The 18259-nt window shown below is 56.0% G+C and overlaps 7 protein-coding genes across 7 annotated transcripts; 4 read left to right on the top strand and 3 right to left on the bottom strand.

Moving 5' to 3' along the window:
- Positions 1–77: 77 nt before the first annotated feature.
- On the top strand, positions 78–2026 carry BDZ83DRAFT_748029 (DNA photolyase; the record flags this gene model as incomplete). Its single annotated transcript, XM_060513555.1, has 2 exons — positions 78–250; positions 316–2026. The coding sequence occupies 2 exons, from the start codon at positions 78–80 to the stop codon at positions 2024–2026; spliced, it is 1884 nt and encodes a 627-aa protein (XP_060369682.1).
- A 683-nt stretch (positions 2027–2709) lies between these two features.
- BDZ83DRAFT_567877 (uncharacterized protein) lies at positions 2710–4200 on the top strand (the record flags this gene model as incomplete). Its single annotated transcript, XM_060504001.1, has 1 exon — positions 2710–4200. The coding sequence occupies one exon, from the start codon at positions 2710–2712 to the stop codon at positions 4198–4200; it is 1491 nt and encodes a 496-aa protein (XP_060369681.1).
- Positions 4201–4842: 642 nt separating this feature from the next.
- On the top strand, positions 4843–5742 carry BDZ83DRAFT_748027 (uncharacterized protein; the record flags this gene model as incomplete). The annotated part of the gene is made up of 2 exons (XM_060513554.1): positions 4843–5391; positions 5452–5742. The coding sequence occupies 2 exons, from the start codon at positions 4843–4845 to the stop codon at positions 5740–5742; spliced, it is 840 nt and encodes a 279-aa protein (XP_060369680.1).
- A 686-nt stretch (positions 5743–6428) lies between these two features.
- On the bottom strand, positions 6429–7567 carry BDZ83DRAFT_567808 (uncharacterized protein; the record flags this gene model as incomplete). The annotated part of the gene is made up of 2 exons (XM_060503991.1): positions 6429–7016; positions 7070–7567. 2 exons carry the CDS (start codon positions 7565–7567, stop codon positions 6429–6431), a joined length of 1086 nt encoding a protein of 361 aa, XP_060369679.1.
- Positions 7568–7842: 275 nt separating this feature from the next.
- On the bottom strand, positions 7843–8845 carry BDZ83DRAFT_759708 (uncharacterized protein; the record flags this gene model as incomplete). The annotated part of the gene is made up of 2 exons (XM_060515151.1): positions 7843–8510; positions 8575–8845. 2 exons carry the CDS (start codon positions 8843–8845, stop codon positions 8116–8118), a joined length of 666 nt encoding a protein of 221 aa, XP_060369678.1. The 3' UTR covers positions 7843–8115.
- Positions 8846–13190: 4345 nt separating this feature from the next.
- BDZ83DRAFT_748025 (uncharacterized protein) lies at positions 13191–14276 on the bottom strand (the record flags this gene model as incomplete). The annotated part of the gene is made up of 1 exon (XM_060513553.1): positions 13191–14276. The coding sequence occupies one exon, from the start codon at positions 14274–14276 to the stop codon at positions 13191–13193; it is 1086 nt and encodes a 361-aa protein (XP_060369677.1).
- A 1761-nt stretch (positions 14277–16037) lies between these two features.
- On the top strand, positions 16038–18201 carry BDZ83DRAFT_604438 (uncharacterized protein). The gene has a single exon (XM_060507275.1). It carries the CDS (start codon positions 16432–16434, stop codon positions 18010–18012), a length of 1581 nt encoding a protein of 526 aa, XP_060369676.1. The 5' UTR covers positions 16038–16431; the 3' UTR covers positions 18013–18201.
- Positions 18202–18259: the final 58 nt, after the last annotated feature.

Below are 18259 nucleotides of genomic sequence, written 5' to 3'. Positions count from 1 at the left end.
CAATACTTCTCAGTCACATACCTTGTCCTCGCCCTAACTCACTCACACCCACGCACTCACACTCACTCACATTCACAATGGCACCCGGCCCGCGCGTGATATACTGGTTCCGGACCGATCTCCGACTCCACGACTCGCCCGCCCTTGCGGCAGCGCTCGCGCTCGAACCGGCCGTCCTGTGGCCCATCTTCACCTGGGATCCGCACTACGTGTACCGCGCCCGAGGCGGCCTGAACCGGTGGCAGTTTCTGTTTGTTTCCCCCACGCCCCCCTCGCGGAGGAGTAAAATGACTTACACAAACCCGTTGTGCCCAGACTGGACTGCCAGAATGGCCTATCAGAGAGCATCACCAAGCTCAACCCAAAGTCCAAGCTCTTTGTGCTACGCGAGGGCCCGCAGACACTGTTCCCCAAGCTCTTCAAGGCGTGGAAGGTGACGCACCTCGTCTTTGAAAAGGACACGGACGCGTACGGTCGCGAGCGGGACGACGTGGTCATCAAGGCCGCCCAGGATGCCGGGGTGGAGGTGATTATCAAGAGCGGGCGGACGCTATGGGACAGCGACGCCGTGGTCGAGAAGCACGGCGGCAAGCCGACCATGTCCATGTCGCAGCTACAGGCGGCCGGCGCCAAGGTCGGGCCCATTGCGAAGCCCGTGGCCGCGCCGGAGTCGCTGCCGGACCCGGGTGAGATGCCGGTGGACTTTGAGCAGACACCGCCCGAGACGAAGCCCGACTTCAACGCGGAGAACCGGACCGAGGGCGGGGACGCGGCGTACAAGAAGATTGCGGGGCCCAAGGGGGACTTTGCGATTGAGACGATGGAGGAGCTCGGGTTTCCGTCGGCGACGACGCCTCACAAGGGTGGAGAGACGAGGGCGCTGGCGATGCTCGAGGAGATTCTGGCCGACAATAAGTACACGGCCACCTTTGAGAAGCCAAAGACGAGCCCCGCGGCGTTCGAGCCGCAGTCCACGACCTTTCTTTCACCGTTTCTGCACTTTGGGGCCCTGTCGGTGCGCGAGTTCTATTGGAGGGTGCAGGACGTCGTGACAAAGTACGGCAAGGGGGCTTCCAAGGTGCCGGAGAGCTTGCTGGGACAGCTGCTCTTCCGCGACATGTACTTTGCGGCGCACGCGGCACTGGGCTACCAGTTCACGCAGACCGCCAACAACCCCTACTGCCGCTTCATCCCGTGGCATTTGCCGTCAAAGGTCGACCACGAGACAGGCCTCGTGACGGGCGAGTACCACGTCGACTCGGCGGAGGCGGACGAGTGGTTCCGGCGGTGGAAGTACGGCGTGACGGGGTTCCCGTGGATCGACGCCCTAATGCGGCAGCTTCGCGAGGAGGGGTGGATTCACCACCTGGGGCGCCACTCGGTCGCCTGTTTCCTGACGAGGGGCGGGTGCTACATTGACTGGGAGCGCGGCTGCGAAGTGTTCGAGGAGTGGCTGCTCGACCACGAGCCCGCGTGCAACGCCGGCAACTGGCAATGGCTGAGCTGCTCGGCCTTCTTCTCGCAGTACTTTCGGTGCTACAGCCCCGTGTCGTTTGGGCAAAAGTGGGACAAGCAGGGCGCGTTTGTACGGCGATGGGTGCCAGAACTCAAAAACTTGGACGCCAAGTACATTTACGAGCCGTGGAAAGCACCGCTGCCGGACCAGAAAAAAGCCGGAGTCAGGGTGACGGGTCGCGGAGAGAAGCAGGAAAAGGGCGTGTACCCGAAGCCAATGTTTGACTTCAACGAGAGGAGGACGGCGTGTCTGGCGGCGATGAAGCAGGCGTACGGAGTCGGTCTCCATGGGAACGACGAAAAAGTGCGGGACGGCAGCTGGCGCGAGCTCTTTGCGGGCCAGGACACAGAGATGATGGACGAGTTTGAGAGCGACGACGGCGAGCACGCTGATCACGGCGAAGACCACAAGACGGCGCGACCCAAGGCAGATGAGATCACGCCGGCCAAGCGCGCTGCCGACGAAGGAAGCGCCGAACAGCACGCCGACAAGAAGAAGAAAAAGTCGTAGCTCTGTCGTAAGTCTGGCCGTGAGTACTGGAGTCAGTCAGAATTTGTGCCTCAGCTGCCTAGACGGTGTCGTCAGTAAATGAGAAAGACGATTGTGCCTTTCTCTATGTCTGCCTCCCATCATCGATCAAGGCTTCAAAGACAACTTGCAACGCTGTGATACGTGTCGTTGACGGCATGTGGTTGAATGCTTCCCGGGCAAGTCATGGTCAGTAATACGCCGCTGCGTAAAACACGCTGGAGTGACGTCGCACCCCGGTCCTTGGCTTGGCGCACGGCCCCAGGCAGCGGGGTTCAGTATCCCAATCTGGAAATCGCGACCAATCACCAGCCACGGTCTGTGGAGGCAGCCAACTTCAAGGCAGGAGCACCAATTGCAGCTTCCCGTTGCTCCCTCCACCCTTGACGATCGTACCTTCCCGATTAGTGCCACGATGAGGCTGAATCACAAGGACCTCTCCTCACCACCTCCGACTGCCTGCGTGGCACCTGGATGTTGACTGACTCAGACGATACAAAACTATTGTCTTCCTTTTTCTATAAGAACCTTCAGTCCCTCAGGTTGTAGGGTCAACACATCCGACTCACCACTCAGATCACCATTCACTCAACTCGACATACCACACACCATAGAACGGTCTTTCACTCAACTCCAGCACCCGATTTCCAGCATCACAGCACAATATGACCAACACAAGCGACCCCGAGACCGTCGAGGTCATGCCCGAGATTCGTGCTCAGGATCAGCCCATCGCCAGCAGCCGCAGAGTGACGGTGCGTCTGGGAGACGACGGCCCCAACTCGACACGATCAGACATCCGCATTTCCCACGGCAGCAAAAAAGACGCCCTTTCTATCCAGCTCAACCGCACGATCCGCGTCCCCGACAATAGGGATACCAACAGCCTTCCCCCCGGCCTCGGAACCTTTCCTCTGTTCAAAATCCGCGACTACGCACACAACATGCCCCTGGACATGGCCAAGAAGGGCGGCATCTTCTTCCCCATGTACCAGCGCGAGGCCATGTGGGTCAACTTCTCGGCCCAGGCCCCTTTTGCCATCAAGATCTACGTTGGCGGAGTCAATGCGGTTTCCGGTCTGCCCATGACGGAGAACGAAAAGACGCTCGAAAAGCGTGTGCGGATGCTCAACAGCGGCAAGCAGATCCAGGACTACATGGTGGTGCCTGACCAGAACTGGCTGGACGGCATCGTATCAGAGGACGGCAAGATTCGGCAATTCGTCGCGCAGCCCAAGGGATCGGGATTTTCAGTCGAGGCCCAGGTCACCGGGGAGGAGAACATTGGCGGCATCCAGATTGAGGTGATTCCCATCAAGAAGAATCTCCCGACCGAGTTTGACGTCCGCTACGAGAACAAGGAGCACAAGGTCATCACCCGGACCTTCAACGTTGTGGAGAAGGGCCTCACCAGTGAGAGCACCTGGCTGGACGTCAAGAAGCTCATCTGCGATGAGTTTGACATTGCCGTCGATCAACAGCGTCTCAGCGACCACGGCAACCACATGGGTTTTGACAAGTACCGAATCGACTTTTCCGACGATACCAAGCTTGGCGACACCTACTTCCCACCAAACTTCTCGACCGTCAACGTCGTGCACGATACGCCAATGCGTGGCCGGATGCGCATGATGGGAGGGCTCAAGTCCATGGCGGTTCCTGGCGGCGGTCCCGAGATGATGATGTGCGCAGCTTCCGTCTCCAGTCCCATGGCGGCACCACCTCCGGCAGTCGAGGAGATGGGTCTTGCGGCTGGTGGTCTCATCACCCAAACGATCGAGGAAGACAAGTACCCGGCCGATGTCTGGGATGTTGAGGCCTCGGTGATGATGAACCTTCAGATCCTGAGCGTCGAGTCCTTCTGCGCCGTGACCGGACAGCCGGCTCCCGACACCCCCGTCAACGCCCAGTCGTATGCCAACCACGGCTATCCATTTTTTGAGATTTGGGGAGAGGAGAAGACGGGCATCAAGGGGGACTTTTCCGAGGTGAAGAGCGTGGCGCAGATCGAGGCCGAGAGAGCCGCGGCAGCCGGCGAGGAGTACAAGGAGGAAGAGAGCGTACCGGTGAGGATCATGCAGCTGGGCCCCTTCCGAAGCACCTTCCGGCCTGTAGAGGTGCTGAAGAAGGAGCTCGAAGGGCTACGCTTGGAGTGATTGTATGACATTTCAATGATGCATGAAAGGACGCATAGCATAGGATATCGGATCTTCGGACAGAAAGGAATGTTTCGCACTCTGTCTCAAGTCCCAAGCTAGATTAGGATCGTGGGTAGGACTGAAAAATTATGGCAGCGATAGTTCTGCATTACCTTAGGTACCTTAGCCCAGATGAAAAAGAGCTACTTCACTTGCATGCAGTCGAAATCCCGGGCAAAAGTGGGGCCGATCGGAGCTGTCCAAGCTTTCCGCCAGTACGGACCCCTCCGGCTGGGAAAGTGACAGTAACTCACGGAGTCGTCCGTCTTGTGAAGTCAACAGCAGAACAGCGACATCCATCCGTTGAATTCGGACAGTAAGTCCTCATCACAAAACCTCGGCAGCCCCGCACACCATCTCCAAGTTCAACCCGTCATTTTAGATTTTTGGAGTCGTCTACCTCTTCCCCGCGTTCGAGTCGCATCTCCCGGGACCTCGGCGGACCCACATCTTGCCGAATAACACCACTTTCAACGACAGACGTATAAGTCGCGGCCCACCCCCCTAGGGTCCCCAAAAATGCATCTCTCGCTCTGTCAAAAGGAGCTTTGGTAGATAGCACACTCGCAGAGAAAGAGACACGCACAGAGAGAAACAACAATGCCGTTCCAATCCCGAGCCCAAGCCCTCGTCAACGCGCAAACCGGCGCCGACGCCCGCCTATCCCGGCACACCGCCACGACCTCTTCTTCTTCTTCTTCCTCCTCGCCCGCCGTCCCCAACATTGAAGTCCTCATCGCCCACGTAGAACAGCACGGCTACGTAATCATTCCCTCCGCCTTCTCCGCCCCCGAGGTAGACGAAGCCCACGCCGAGGTCGTCCGCCTGGCATCCTCGCCCGAGACAGCTGGGCCGGCGGGTGGGTTCTCCGCCCATGCCAATGACAAGGACAGCACCACCACAGGCGGCAGAAACAGCTTCGAAGGCTTCAACACCCACCGCATCTACGCCCTCCTCAACAAGTCCCGCGTCTTCCACAAGTTCCCCACCCACCCGGCCCTCCTCGCGCTCAACAACCACTTCCTCGACCCGGGCTTCCTCCTCAACGCCTTTCACAGCGTCTACATCCAGCCCGGCGAGGTTCCGCAGGCGCTGCACCACGACGACGGCTACGTCGGGGTACCGAGGCCCCATCGGCCCTTTGGGACGGTAATGCTCTCCCTCCCTTGCAACCGCCTCCTCCTCCTTGACTAACACACACACCAACAGGGCGTAATGGTCGCCCTCGACGACTTCACCCCCACAAACGGCGCGACCGTCATCATCCCAGGCTCCCACACCTGGGGCCCCGACACCGACACCGTCCACCTCCCCCAGCGCAAAGACGCCATCCCCGTCGTCATGGACAAGGGCAGCGCCGTCTTCTTCCTCGGCACCCTCTGGCACGGCGGCGGGGAAAACACCTCGCTCGAGCCCCGGAGGGCGCTGACGATCCAGTACTGCCAGCCCTGGATGCGGCCCTCGAGAACCAAATCCTCGCCGTCGAGTGGGACAAGCTGACCGGGATGCCGAGGCGGCTGGTGGACTTGCTCGGGTACGAGCCCGGGGCCCCGTTTGTCGGGTACGCAGATGGGGTTCACCCGTGGAAGGTTGTCCAGAGGAGGCTGAGGGAGCAGGAGGAAAGGGGTCACAGGCAGGGGAAGTTGTAAAGGGCTTCCGACCCTGTGTGTGGCCTCGTGCGGTGTCACTGAGCAAATGAGTCGAGTGTTGACTACGTATTGTATTGACGTGACCCTGACAGGCCGCGGTATCCATCCCCGCACCAACGTGAAACCACCACTAAAAAGTATCTACGAGAAGAGTATCAACAGTCGCACCATGCGAAGATTACAGTATATGGAGCATCTCGTTAGATGCCAGTAGTTGCCATTGTATATGACAATGTATGCCGCCAAGTTGGCGGAAGCGCCATGCCCAAATTCCGGCTGCTGCCAATAATCACGAACCGCCATCCGATGCCGTCCCTTGGGACCCGGCTCTTTTTTTTCTTTTGCCCAAAATCCGGCCGTGAATAGAACTAAGACTAAATACTAAGTGTAATGTGAAGACCGACAAGGTCGGATGCCGGGTACGGCATTAGAAGTAGAAATAAATGCGAGAGAATGTCGAGGGTATCATGGCGCTTGCTGAAAATCAAATAACTCAAAACATGACTCGTTACGGATGAGGGCAGTCTCCCGACCGCTTTACAACATGTTGTAAAGCAGAGCCAGGGTCATGGTTGTCGCCGCCAGAGCCCAGGAGGGCACCGACAGCCCTGCCGTGCTGACCGCGGCCAGAAGCGTGTCGTTGACGTACTCTGGTCCGCATATGGTATTGACCTGCGACGCGGCGTCCTCGTAGGTTGACGAGATGGCGAGTTTGCGATTCGTAGTGAAGGTCTGGTAAATCTCCATGGTCTGTCGGAGACACGTGCCGCAGGTGGGGTTTGCACTGGCGGGCAAAGTCATGTTGAGTGGGAGGTAGTAAAAATAGACGTTGGACGGCGTGGTGAGGTTGGTGACGGCGTTGGCAAAGCAGTACATGGACGTATCGGGGTCCGTGAGACAGGTAGCCTTGTACAACATCTCATACGATTTCAAGCCGAGATAGGCCTGCATGACGATTGGGTTGCCGGCCTGGTAGTCAGAGCCGCAGTTGGCGTCCAACGTTAGGTTGCCGGCCACACCGGTAAGGAACTCTGTGCAGTACTCAACGTCAGCGCCGCAGGTGGCGTCGAGCACCCTCACAATACTCAAAAGCTTCTTTTCCGCCTCAAAGAAGGATCTCGAGCCCTGGACGAGAGAGTCAGCTCGTGTACAACACCGACGGACAACAACAAACATACCTGGAGCAGCATCGACAACGGGTAGCACTTTTTAAAGTTCTGGTTGGTGAGGAGGGAGTTGATGAAGCGAGGACAGGACGCGCCGTCGTTGCTGGTAAAGTTGAAGGCGAGACTGGTGTCGAAAGGCGACGGCAGGGGTGAGGCTGAGTCCACAGTCGCAGCAGGCACCGTGACGGAAACGGTGAGCGTAGTCGAGGCGGCAGTAGCTGACGCCTTGTCGGTGGTGCTAGGCGTCAACGTGATGCCCTCGTCGTCTCGCTTCTTGAGTTCGTCGTGACCGGGCGGAACCATGGTCCACCGACCCTTGATCATCGTAGGCGTGCGGTCGTCAATAACGAGGGCGTCCATGGGAGGAAGCACTGCGGGGGCAGTGATCTGAGCGGGAAGGACTTCCAGCACGGGTTCGGAGCCGGCCAACACCACCGAGGCAATGGTGAGGCATAGGAAAAGCCACAGTGACCGTGGCCTGGTCATGGATGACAACGACTTGATGGCCATCATGGGAATACTGCGACACGCAGGTTGGCAAGACCAATCATAATCTTGTCCCTCTTGCAGCGGTTCTGACGAGTCGAGAAGAGCTGTCCTCGACGATGGAGTTTTGATGGGGTAGAAAAAGGCAATTATTGCTGGTGTTTGCCGAGAGAACCCCACGTTGGATCGGCGCTGAATGTCTCTAGCCGGTGATCGACCAGATCACGCACGCGATGGTGGATATATTATAGCACCAAGGAAAAACAAGGTCACCACTCCACTGGCTGCACGGGTGGAACACTTTTGCGGTCGGGGTTGTGTTGATGCAGATTCGACTACCAATGAAGGCGACGGTGAGGAAGTGCGGTTAAACGAATGGAATCGGTCCAAATGGCCGAAAATATGACGGGTCGACGATGCTGCAGTCGACGAGAAGACTTTGAGAGACTGGTCGCGTCCACAATTGGGGTAATTCGGGACAGTTGAGGTCAAGTCGAACGAGGTCCAGTTGCTTCCAAGCTTGCAATTTTTGTCGTTCGCCGATAGGTGGGCCGTAGCACTCGATAGCTTGTTCAGAAGTTGCCCGCCGTGGTCGAGTCGTCGAGACGATCAGCTCTGTCGGATCTGGTCTGGCGAAGGGGCAAGACGAGGCAAGGTGAGGCTCTTGGAAGGCGGCGACGATCCCTGGCTCTGGCTGGGGGGGATGACGAGGTTAAGAAGGAGCAACGAGTGGACGAGCGCGGGTGAGATGGGACGGGATGGATGGTCGATTTGGGGGGGAAGCTGGCAGCAATATTGGCTTGGCTTGGCTCGCTCGCGTGGTGGGAGGCGCGCACACTTGGTCGGCCGGACAGGGTAGCAGGGATCCAGGGGATGTTGGATGGCGACGGTGCCAGTGAAGTGGGCTTGAACTTGCGGCTTTGGGGGCCCAAAACGTAGTCGCGTAAAAATCCTGGGTACGGTGTGACTAGTGCGCAGTAGTGTAGGTAGGAAGTACTTTGAAATTGTATGGCAGCAAAACAAAAGACAACCTGCTGCATTATTCACGGGCAGCTCCTGTTCGGGTTCAGGTGGATTGTGAACGGGCTTCTTCAGTGGAGCGTGTGCGATGCATGGACGGCAGCTGGGGGGTCCAGGTCGGGCTGGGTCGTATTCTCGCAGCAGCGACAGGGTGGAGTCATGGGCGACGGCGACGGTTGAGCCTGGAGGACGAGGTGCATGTTGGCTCCGCCGAGGGAGACGGAGACCTGGTTCTGCCCTGAGAACTTGGTGAGTGAGCACTTGGGCTGGTTCGTGGGCCATGGGTCCAGCAAAACATCAGAGAACGAACCGGCCACCCTTGGCAGGGACAGGGGAAGGAGGCAGGGGTAACTCCGACCGGGAAGGGGAAGGTCCAAGGAGGAGATTTGGCGTCAAGCCACTCAGCCAGCAGGAACCAATATTTACGCCTGCCGCCCTCCTGACCAGTCCAATGGAACCGTCACCTGGGTCACCACCACCAGAAGGCGCGCACTTGCACCTGTGCCTGCCTACACTCGATCCTCTGCACCTGCCTATGCACTTTATCCGTCCCGCATCCACAACAGCAACTGCCAACCACAACAGACCTGCATCTGCGTCTGCACCCCGCTTGTCTGGTGAGGTCGGGTGCTCACGAGAGCGCGGGTCGCTAGGTACCTACCTTACGTAGGCAACTACAGGTAGGGCGCTCGCAGTACGTACCTAATCAATCCATGGAAGGTGGATGTATCCCGGTCGAAGCTTGAGTCTTGGGCCACTGGACTGACAGGTTTCGCTTCCTTGAACTTGTGGGTTGACATCGCAACGTCGGCTTTGGGATCCGCTAAGAAAAGCAACTCTTCAATTTCATGTGCCGGGCGGGAGTCCGGGATACTTCGAAAGTATCCGTAGTGTATGGATACAGAGTACACGGAGCATTGAAGTGAGCTTGAATAAACACAAAAGTCTGATAGTTCATCGCATATAGGCAGGTAGGGAGATAGCGGAAAACAAAGGGAAAACAACCTTATCAACTCGCAATCTCAAGCCTCGACCAACCGGACTGCCCCGGGAGGGTATCCTGTGTCGTATCAGCCCAGGCATAGACCGTACTTCGTCGTGAACTATCCGTACGTTTCTCTGGTAGCGTTGCAGCGATTATGTACGGGATGCCTCGATGGATAAGACGGAACGAGGTCGTCTTGATGCGAACGAGGTTTCCCACACTGCGTTTCTACATACACCGTAAGGTAGTGACCACTGACAGTGAGGGTAAGCGTTTGGATGGGCGGCTGACTGAACATGCCAGCAAGTGGTCTAGAACGGCGGGCATTGCAGGGTAGCAACGAGGGATGAGCAGCTACGGCCATCGATTGGCACCGGCTTGGAACGGGCAGCACGTCAGACTGGATTATTGTCTCTGATGCGAGGCCGGATCTGTGGTTCTGGTTCACTAACTGCGTGTGTGTCCGCATTTCGAGCCAAGGCAGGCGGGAGATGACCACCTCAGTGTCCCTATTGGGAATCCCCTCCCCTGCAAGTGTTGACTTGCTATGTGCGTCTCTTGGGGTCCCGACTTTTGAAGTCCCTCGTCTGGGCTTGGTGCGGCGTGCGGTGTGCGGCGTGCGCATTGCGTTCCAATGTCCGGCTCGCGGTGCTGCGCCTGGAGTTGTGGGGGCCATATGCTCGTCTGTCTTCAGGTGAGAGCCCACATGGTTGATCTTCTCTCTCACCTGGCACAATTCTTTCGACAAGCATTCGCGTTTCTATTTCCAGTCTGTCGTCACTCGCCAACAGCCCGCAGAAGCTGTTGTACTCCGTACCGACAACTTGTATGCTGCAGACCCCAGAAAGAGAGCAACATACCCCTCGCGGCGGGACGAGCGAATGACGGAATGCAAACGAGGGCCCACCGCCTGGCATTATCCAGATGAACGTGCATGCACATCCATCTCGTGTGCATCGCCAAGAAGAGGGATTTTGTGAAATGTTGGCAGGAGCAATTAATTGACCTGTCCTGTACGGGCAGATGCAAAAAGCCAATCATGTACGATGTCGGTTCTGGAAAAGGGGCCAAGGTGGACTCTGCAGATTGGTTACCAGTGCTTTGCCCACCCCCACAAAACGAAAAACACCAGAAAGTTGCTGCAATGGCAAGCACCAGACGAACACGTTGGCCCATCCTTCCTTCCTCGTGCAGTTCACCTCATCCAGGTGGCGGTCGCTCTTGCCCTGACCATAGATTGCCCGCCACGGCAAACGGCGGGACACGACGCTGTCTGTGTCCAGTCATCTACCCGGCTGTCAGAATTCGCTCGTCCGTCGCTTGGGGGTTCCTTCCCGGTAAAAATAGCGACTCGTGGCCGGGCCATCCATGGTGCCAGGCCGGAATGCCGTCTGTTCGCCATTCTGTTGTCTTCTTTCCGTCTTCACTTTGCATCCATGCTTCGGCTTCCCCTATCCAACTTCCGTGCGCCCTTTTCTCATTGATCCCATTAAACATTTTGACACCATTTCCCGATTCGACCAGCCTCTGTTGCCCGAGTCGTCGTCACCCGCTGCCCTACGTGGCCCGAAGAAGGAATTTCGACTGCGTCTAGACTGAATCCGTCTCAATAATCGACCGATAGAGGCCGTCGCTTCCATGCACCTGACCGCATCTCTCATCATCAACGTCGCCCAGGAAAAGAGCATACAAGTAGTACACAACACCACAAAACAGTTCGCCTCAAGGGAGAATTCCAAGCACGTCTGCTGCCCAGTAGGCCCCGACCATCAAACGCGTTGGACAGCCATGGCGAGAACCTGGACCTGACCGGATCTACGAGGCACCACCAACCTCAGCCGTGAAGCTGGGACTCACGGCGGCTGCCATCCACCATCGCTCATTTCCAGCCGCGCATTCCACGAGGGGGTCCCCTGTCCACAGCCGCCGTCTCCTCAATCTTGCCAGGCCACCACATCTAGACTTGAGGTTTGCAACCAAGAACCCTACCACAACCGCATCAGTCTTTGCGGAGGCACCACTTCAACCTGCAGCATAATCTTCATTCAAAGTCAAATACATGGAGAGGAGGAGAGGGGATTCGTCAGTGCCCCGGATCCAGCGGCCCGGCGGCAACCTCAAAAATTTTCCTCGCTCGTAAAAGGTGAGACTGCGCTCCTTGGTTCCTTGCAGAAGGGGTGCTCCTTCCAGACATTGACAGGTCTCGGCCGCGGCTCACTTGGCTGCCACTGTGCATGCGCGAGAGTTCGATATTTGGCCCAAAGTGGTCTCATTCAACTGGGTCTCATTTCCTCCGTGCCGGTACGCCGCTCAGCCCGGAGCGCTCCATGTCTCCCGCTTCCGCATGCCCAACTGCCACGCGGTGTTGACGACCGTCCTGTGTTATCCTATCGACCACCACGTCCACAACGCCCTCCCAGCTCGGTGGGCTAGCGCCCCGCCGGTGCGAGGTCTATTGCTTTGGCTTTCGCCATGCTTTCTGCTAGTCGACGGGTACCTGCGCCTCCCTACATAACGCCCACATACCGCCGCATGGGAAATGGTCAAGCTCCAGACGGCGCGGTGGCGGCTCGTACAACGGCGCCACAGATCGAATGAATACAAGCCAGAAGAAAATTGTGCAACGGGCGGGCGCTTTCGGCCTGGCTGGCCATTAAGTGATATCATGACCCCCTCCGCGTTAGCATCTCCATGCCAACACTATGGACGCAGCGGAGAGTAATTGACCAAGCCAGGCATACGCGTGAACATGTGACTGGATGCATCAATGAAGTCCCGGCGTGCAAAACCGTCCATCAAATGATAGCACATACAACGAGTTGGGCAGTCTGAGGTTGCTTCAGCGACAACCTCTCTGCGATACGAAGCCTGGTAGCGTGTCGCACAACCTAGACCGCACTTGGTTGCAATGGGACCATGGTAGCACAGAGGACAAGACACCAACACAATGAGCAAAGTAGCCTAGATCCACCACCACCTGCTCAGAGCCTCAGACCACGCTCTCCTCCAGGGTCGCACAGCATGTAGTCTTCACTCTAGTGACTCTGAGACAAGTCTCAGTATTCCGCCATGCTCGTAAAAAAGACTCTGCTTCCAATTCTCGCACTTGGTGTTGGCAAGCACCCCAGCAGGGCAGCTTTATGGTCGTTACGAAGCTCGATAAATTGTACCTTGTGGTGCGTAGACTTGGAGATGGAAGCAGTCGTGTTGGCAACGCCAGTGAAATGCTCGTTTCTTGCTAGACGCTGCCTTTTAACAGGCGGGTTTGCTCTTATGCTCGATGCCCCCAAGACTTAGGCTGCCGTATTTAGGAAAACTACAATCATAGCTAGGAGCTGTTTGACATACTAGGAGCTCTATCAATAGTCCAACTCTCTCTATTTCTCTATCTCTATTTCTATCTCCATCTCTCTCTCCGTCTCTATCTCTATCCCTGTCTTCGTCTCTGCCTCCGTCTCTTTTTCTCTTGATGTAACCTAAACACGCTTGAATTGCACCTTTTATTCGTGAGTGAATGAGACGAGAATGGGGATGAGTGCTCAGGAAAGATGCTTAGTGGGGTATGTCACGTCGATCTATTCAGTGCAAAACATATCATCTTCAAGTCCTCTGTCTATTACGTTCCTAACAAAATGATGGCTATCACAGCCCAACGTTGAAACGGCTGGTTTCCTGGAGATCCTTCAAAGCCTCGATATTGGCGCCAAGGAAGGCAGCCCGCATCTTCTCACTATCGCCTTCCTCCAGTATAGCCACTTCCATCAAGTCACCAACTCCGTGTTCCCAGAGCTCACTGATTGGAAGGTCGAGTGGCATCTTTGGGAATCGCAGGAAGAATGCAACGCCAAACTCGGAAAGCATAATGTTCCTGACCCGGTGTGTAAGGCAATAACAAATCCCCTGCTTCGAGAGATTGTTCGATCCCACATCGAGCTTGATCGCCTCCGGCGTATTGACGTGCGAACCCTCCGCTATCATGCGGTCAGGGACGGCGACCGGGAGGGGTAGAGGTGCCGCTGCTGCCTTGATGTTGTTGACGCGGGAGGCCAGAACACCTGTTCGCTTCATCTCAACGCAAGTGAGGCATACAGATTTCGCCTCGAGACTCGCTTGTTTGAGATCAATCTTTCGGGCGTCTGCGGGATCCAGGACAACAATCATGTCCGGGCGAACCTCGACGTACGACCTGGGAACAGGGCTTACTCGGACACTGTGTAGCGACGAGATCCGTTTCCTCTTGGTCGGTCTGGTGCTGCGGTTGCTCGTCGTCGTCTTGTTGGCGTCGCTCTTGGCCTTGCCGCTGGCGGCGGCGGCGGGATCAGGCTGGGGTTTGGGGATGGACGGGAGGCGTAGTTGGTGCTCCCACGTGCATTTGACGTCGTGGGTGTCCGATTCTATGAAATGGGCGAGGCACTCCAGAGTCGGGTGAGCAATATGGGTGTGAAAAAGCACCACGTTGTCTTGCTCGGCGTTCCTCTGTAAGACGCTGCCACCCTCGGCGACCAGGTGCTGGTTGATACCCGATCCCAGGACCTTGTCCTTGTAATCCTCTGCAAGCTGAGCGTACTTGGATATGTCTACCAACTTGATGTTCTGCGGTATGGTCCGAGTTGTTGCTGTGTAGCTGATGGATGTTGGAGTAGTCTTTCGAGCTCCAACGGAATAGCGGGGGAGACGGTGCTCATGCGAGAAAACGGCATCTGTCGTGCTGAGCGGTGCGAATGACATTGTGAATAAGGGTTTGAATGAACGTTTGGGACCAGTCGTAGTAGGGTTGGGATGACGAATTACAAAGTCAGATAAAATGACAATGAGAGACTGGCGGGAAGGTGAAGTTGTCGAGAGGGTCAACTTGGCGAGAAGATGACGGTGGCGAGATGTAGTTAGCGAGAGAATGAAGTTAGCGAGAGGGTGAACTTGGCAAGAAGGCCTGCGGGAAGGTTCGATAGAGTAATGATGAAAAAGCGGCAAGTACTGGCAACGGGGAGATTTTGACGCCGGGCAGCCTCCTTCCTATCTTGAGAACGGAAATCCCTACTGTTTGGCCATGCCATGAATTCCGTGTTCGTAGCCTAAGGGTTTACAAGACAGATACTCAAAGTAAATCGCAACACTCCCCTCAAACGCAGTCAAATTGGAAGAAAAAGGAATGCAAGTGAACGTCACCATCAGAGACCCCGTTGTGAGAATAACAAACAGAACGAAAAACAGTAAATAAAAGCGAATAATCTCACCAAATCCACCAAGACCGGTGAGACTTGTCGGCTGGCATCCGTGTCTGCGCATACCCTTTACAGACACGAAAGTCAAGGAGAATTTCAAATCCAGCCTTGAGATGGGCTCAGGCACTTGATGCATCACGATTGGCTGGGCGGCAGACAAAGAGACGATGAGCCGCGCAGGACGAGGTATGCCGGGACGCGTCTCGCCTATTCCACAGGTCGCAGATGTTTGCCATCCACCACGCACACGTGTGTTAGTCTTGTCCATCACCAGTCAACGGTAGACATCAGCGTTTTCTGGGCCGGCGATTTATGAAGCCTAGGGTGACCGAGTTGAAGCGGGTCCGGTATTCACGATCCTGTCTCCTACGAAGTGTCTCTGCTAGGCAAGACCATCCTATTCGTTGGTACAAACGAGAGACACGAGTAGTCTAATAACGCACGACAAGAGACAGGCAGCAGACGGGTTGCAGCGGGAGAGTGCCGAATAGAGTGTTTTCCATGTTCCTTGCCGCTTTGGTGAAGATACCACATAGATGGCATGGCAATATGCTTGCCACGCTTTCTCATACTCAAAGATCTCCCCAAATCATTCTTTGCTCGACAATTCAACTACTCAATGGGGGGCTCAGTCTTCGTCACTGTTTTCATCGTCAATTTATGTTGCGCTCTTCTAAGTCGGTCTCGGCTTAATTTTCATCATTATTTGTGTCGTTGGACTCAATATCTACACTTACACTGGTTATTCCGTGTAGAGTACGCATGGGGTCATGAAATATATGGGGAGCATGCTCTACTTTACACATTTGTTCCGGAAAGATTCCTTCAGCATCCAACTCGACATGTCGAAACACAATAGCTGGCAATTGATCCAGTGGGCCATTGATATCCACAAGATCAACGATAAGCCAAGGCAGCGCTCTTACACAGCGGCCGGTAGCAATTCCGTAAGAGTCACTGCAACGCAATGCAATATGGGCCTCCAGAGCAATCACGGCATCTTAACGTATCGCGTCACGTGCGCATGGTCCTTCCAGCATTGAAGGCTGCGAGCCGTGGTACCGCCATCACCGGCGCCAGCGCTGTCACTTGCCTGGCCGCATCCTGACGAGATGAGACTTGCGCACATGTAGACAAAACACCACTGCGGTCTGTCTGAGCTTGTCTGGCTCCGCCGCTGCCTTATGTCGTGGTAACAAATGACATTGTCGGCCGTGCTTTGACAAACAGACCAAGGTACCTTGATGGGTTTGAGATGACAAAGTGGGGTAACGACCAAGAGATCTGGTAACTGAATTGATCTCCTCTTCCTCTGTGTAACTTTCATGGCTGGCTGCATCTGGGCGGACGGTAAGGTAACGTGCGAAAACCTTTTAAAGTTGCAGTATATACGTGGGAATACAGCGGCACTCAGAGTCCGGCATATCCACACGGCCGATATTTTTGGAGAGCTAAAACAAGCCACCAAAGAGATATCTCCGTTTGCTTCGCCCAGATCCTCAATTAGGGCCATCCGCACCCGCACCCAGTCTCTCATCCTGATATTCCAGCTCAACTCCCACTCTATCTTTCTCTTCTGACCACGCCTCTTCTACCTATCTTTACTTCACTCCATCTCAGCCTCTATCCGTTCCTCATCCTTACTGTCGATACTGCCCATCATGGTCATGTCCGCCTTTGACAGATTCATCGACTCGCAGTTCGCCAAATATGATCCAGGAAAAACGTTGACGCTCTATCCACACAAGGTCGTCGATCCATATGGCCTGGATCTTTACGACAATCCACCGAAATTGGCTGTTCCAGAGGGCCATCTCCGAGACTTCGATCCCAAGGCTCACAGCCCCAAGACACACGGCTCTGTTGAAGTCATCGAGCTTCTATCAGGTGGCACCGCCGGCGGCGCTCAAGTCCTGCTGTGCAAAGTTTTGAAACAACCCGCTGAATACAGACCGTCCCACGCCCCATTCCCGGAGCCGCAAAGATACGTCGTTGCCAAAATCTTCGATCCCATGTTCTTCCCGGGCGACGATGAAGTCCTCTCTGCGCTGGTTGGGAACGATGTTCTCGCCGAGCAGCTCCTGAGCCGCGAGTCCGGAGCGTACGAGTACCTCTACGACAGGGGAAAGCCCAAACCCCCTCCATCCGATTCCAAGGCAAAGGGCAAGAAGCAGGAAACCAGGAACACAATTACCGGTCACCCCAATCTCATCCCCCAGTACTATGGAACCTGGGCCATCAGGTTTAGGATGGGCAACGGGAAGTACAGGGAGGCCGGCCTGGTTCTGATGGAGTACATTGAGGGCCACGCCATCGAAGAGCTTTGCGATAGGGACGAAGACAGCGGCTATCTCCTCCCGGTCACCGAAGAGGTCATCTTCCACGATGTCGCCGGCTCGGCAAGCACGACCCAGGCCAGGAAGGTAAAGTTGACCGAGCCTTTCCGGCTGAAGGCCTTTCGCGAGATACTCCACCAACTCGTGGTCCACATGCACATCAGCGTCGAACACGCCGACTTCATCCCGGCAAACGTCATCATCACCCTTCGCAACCACGGGGGAATCAATGGTGTACGCGAGCTAGATGAACCGCGGCCCGTCTTGCTCGATCTCACCCTCACAAAGGTATGGCGCAAGACAAAAGATGCGCAAGGCCCCGGCAGGGAGCGGCACTGTCTCGAGTGGCTTCCCAACCCCCCTCACCCAATGGAACGAGCATCTCCCCAGGGCATGGAGCTGTACATTGGCTGGTTCGACGCCGAGTGGTCGAAAGAGCGGTTCGACGAGTGGTTGGTGCAAGAGTTTGGCCCTCTGGAGGAAGGCTCGGAGGAAGGCTCGACTGGAAAGTACTCTACGTTTGCCACTCTGGATAACTTAAAGGCCGATTATTTCGAGAAGAGAGATGAGGAGGCGAAGGAGGAGATGAGAGCTCAGCAGGACGAGGCAATCAGGCTCATGGCTTCTGCGAGTCGCAAGGCCAGCGACGAGCGCGCGCAAGACTCGCAAAGCCGAGCAAACCCTCCCTCCACAAGCCGTCGACAGCAGAACCGATCCGACGAGTCCACCTCGACGGAGAGTGGCGAAGAAGGCATCCCACGCAGCTTGTACCGGAAGCTCCAGGAAGCGAAACTCGCAGCCAGCGAGAGCAGTTTTGGCGGCTCGCCGTCCCCTCGGTTGACACCCCGCTCGGCGCAGAAGTCGGTGGAGAACGAGGAGGAGATGGATACCATTGAGGAGGAATAGGAAAGTTACGCAAGTACCTTGGGTTGGGAATAGAGGACTTGGATTGGGTCGGATAAGATTAGATTGGGTGGCCATGTTCATGTTGTCTCCAGATTGACCAAGTTATTGAGACGTGCGCTTCGTTTTCCTCAGATTTTGAGAAAAGACCAAAAAAAAGTTTAGTAACCAATGCATCATTTTTTCCATCACCGTTCAAGCAAAGTGCATTCACCAAACGCGTGGCCATCACGTCTACCTCCCCACCGAC

The sequence above is a fragment of the Colletotrichum acutatum genome (genome assembly GCF_030867785.1).
Source record: "Colletotrichum acutatum strain CBS 112980 chromosome Unknown BDZ83scaffold_10, whole genome shotgun sequence".
Taxonomy (NCBI): domain Eukaryota; kingdom Fungi; phylum Ascomycota; class Sordariomycetes; order Glomerellales; family Glomerellaceae; genus Colletotrichum; species Colletotrichum acutatum.
The sequence above is the reverse complement of the archived record's forward strand: the minus strand, read 5'-3'. Positions and strand labels throughout refer to the sequence as shown.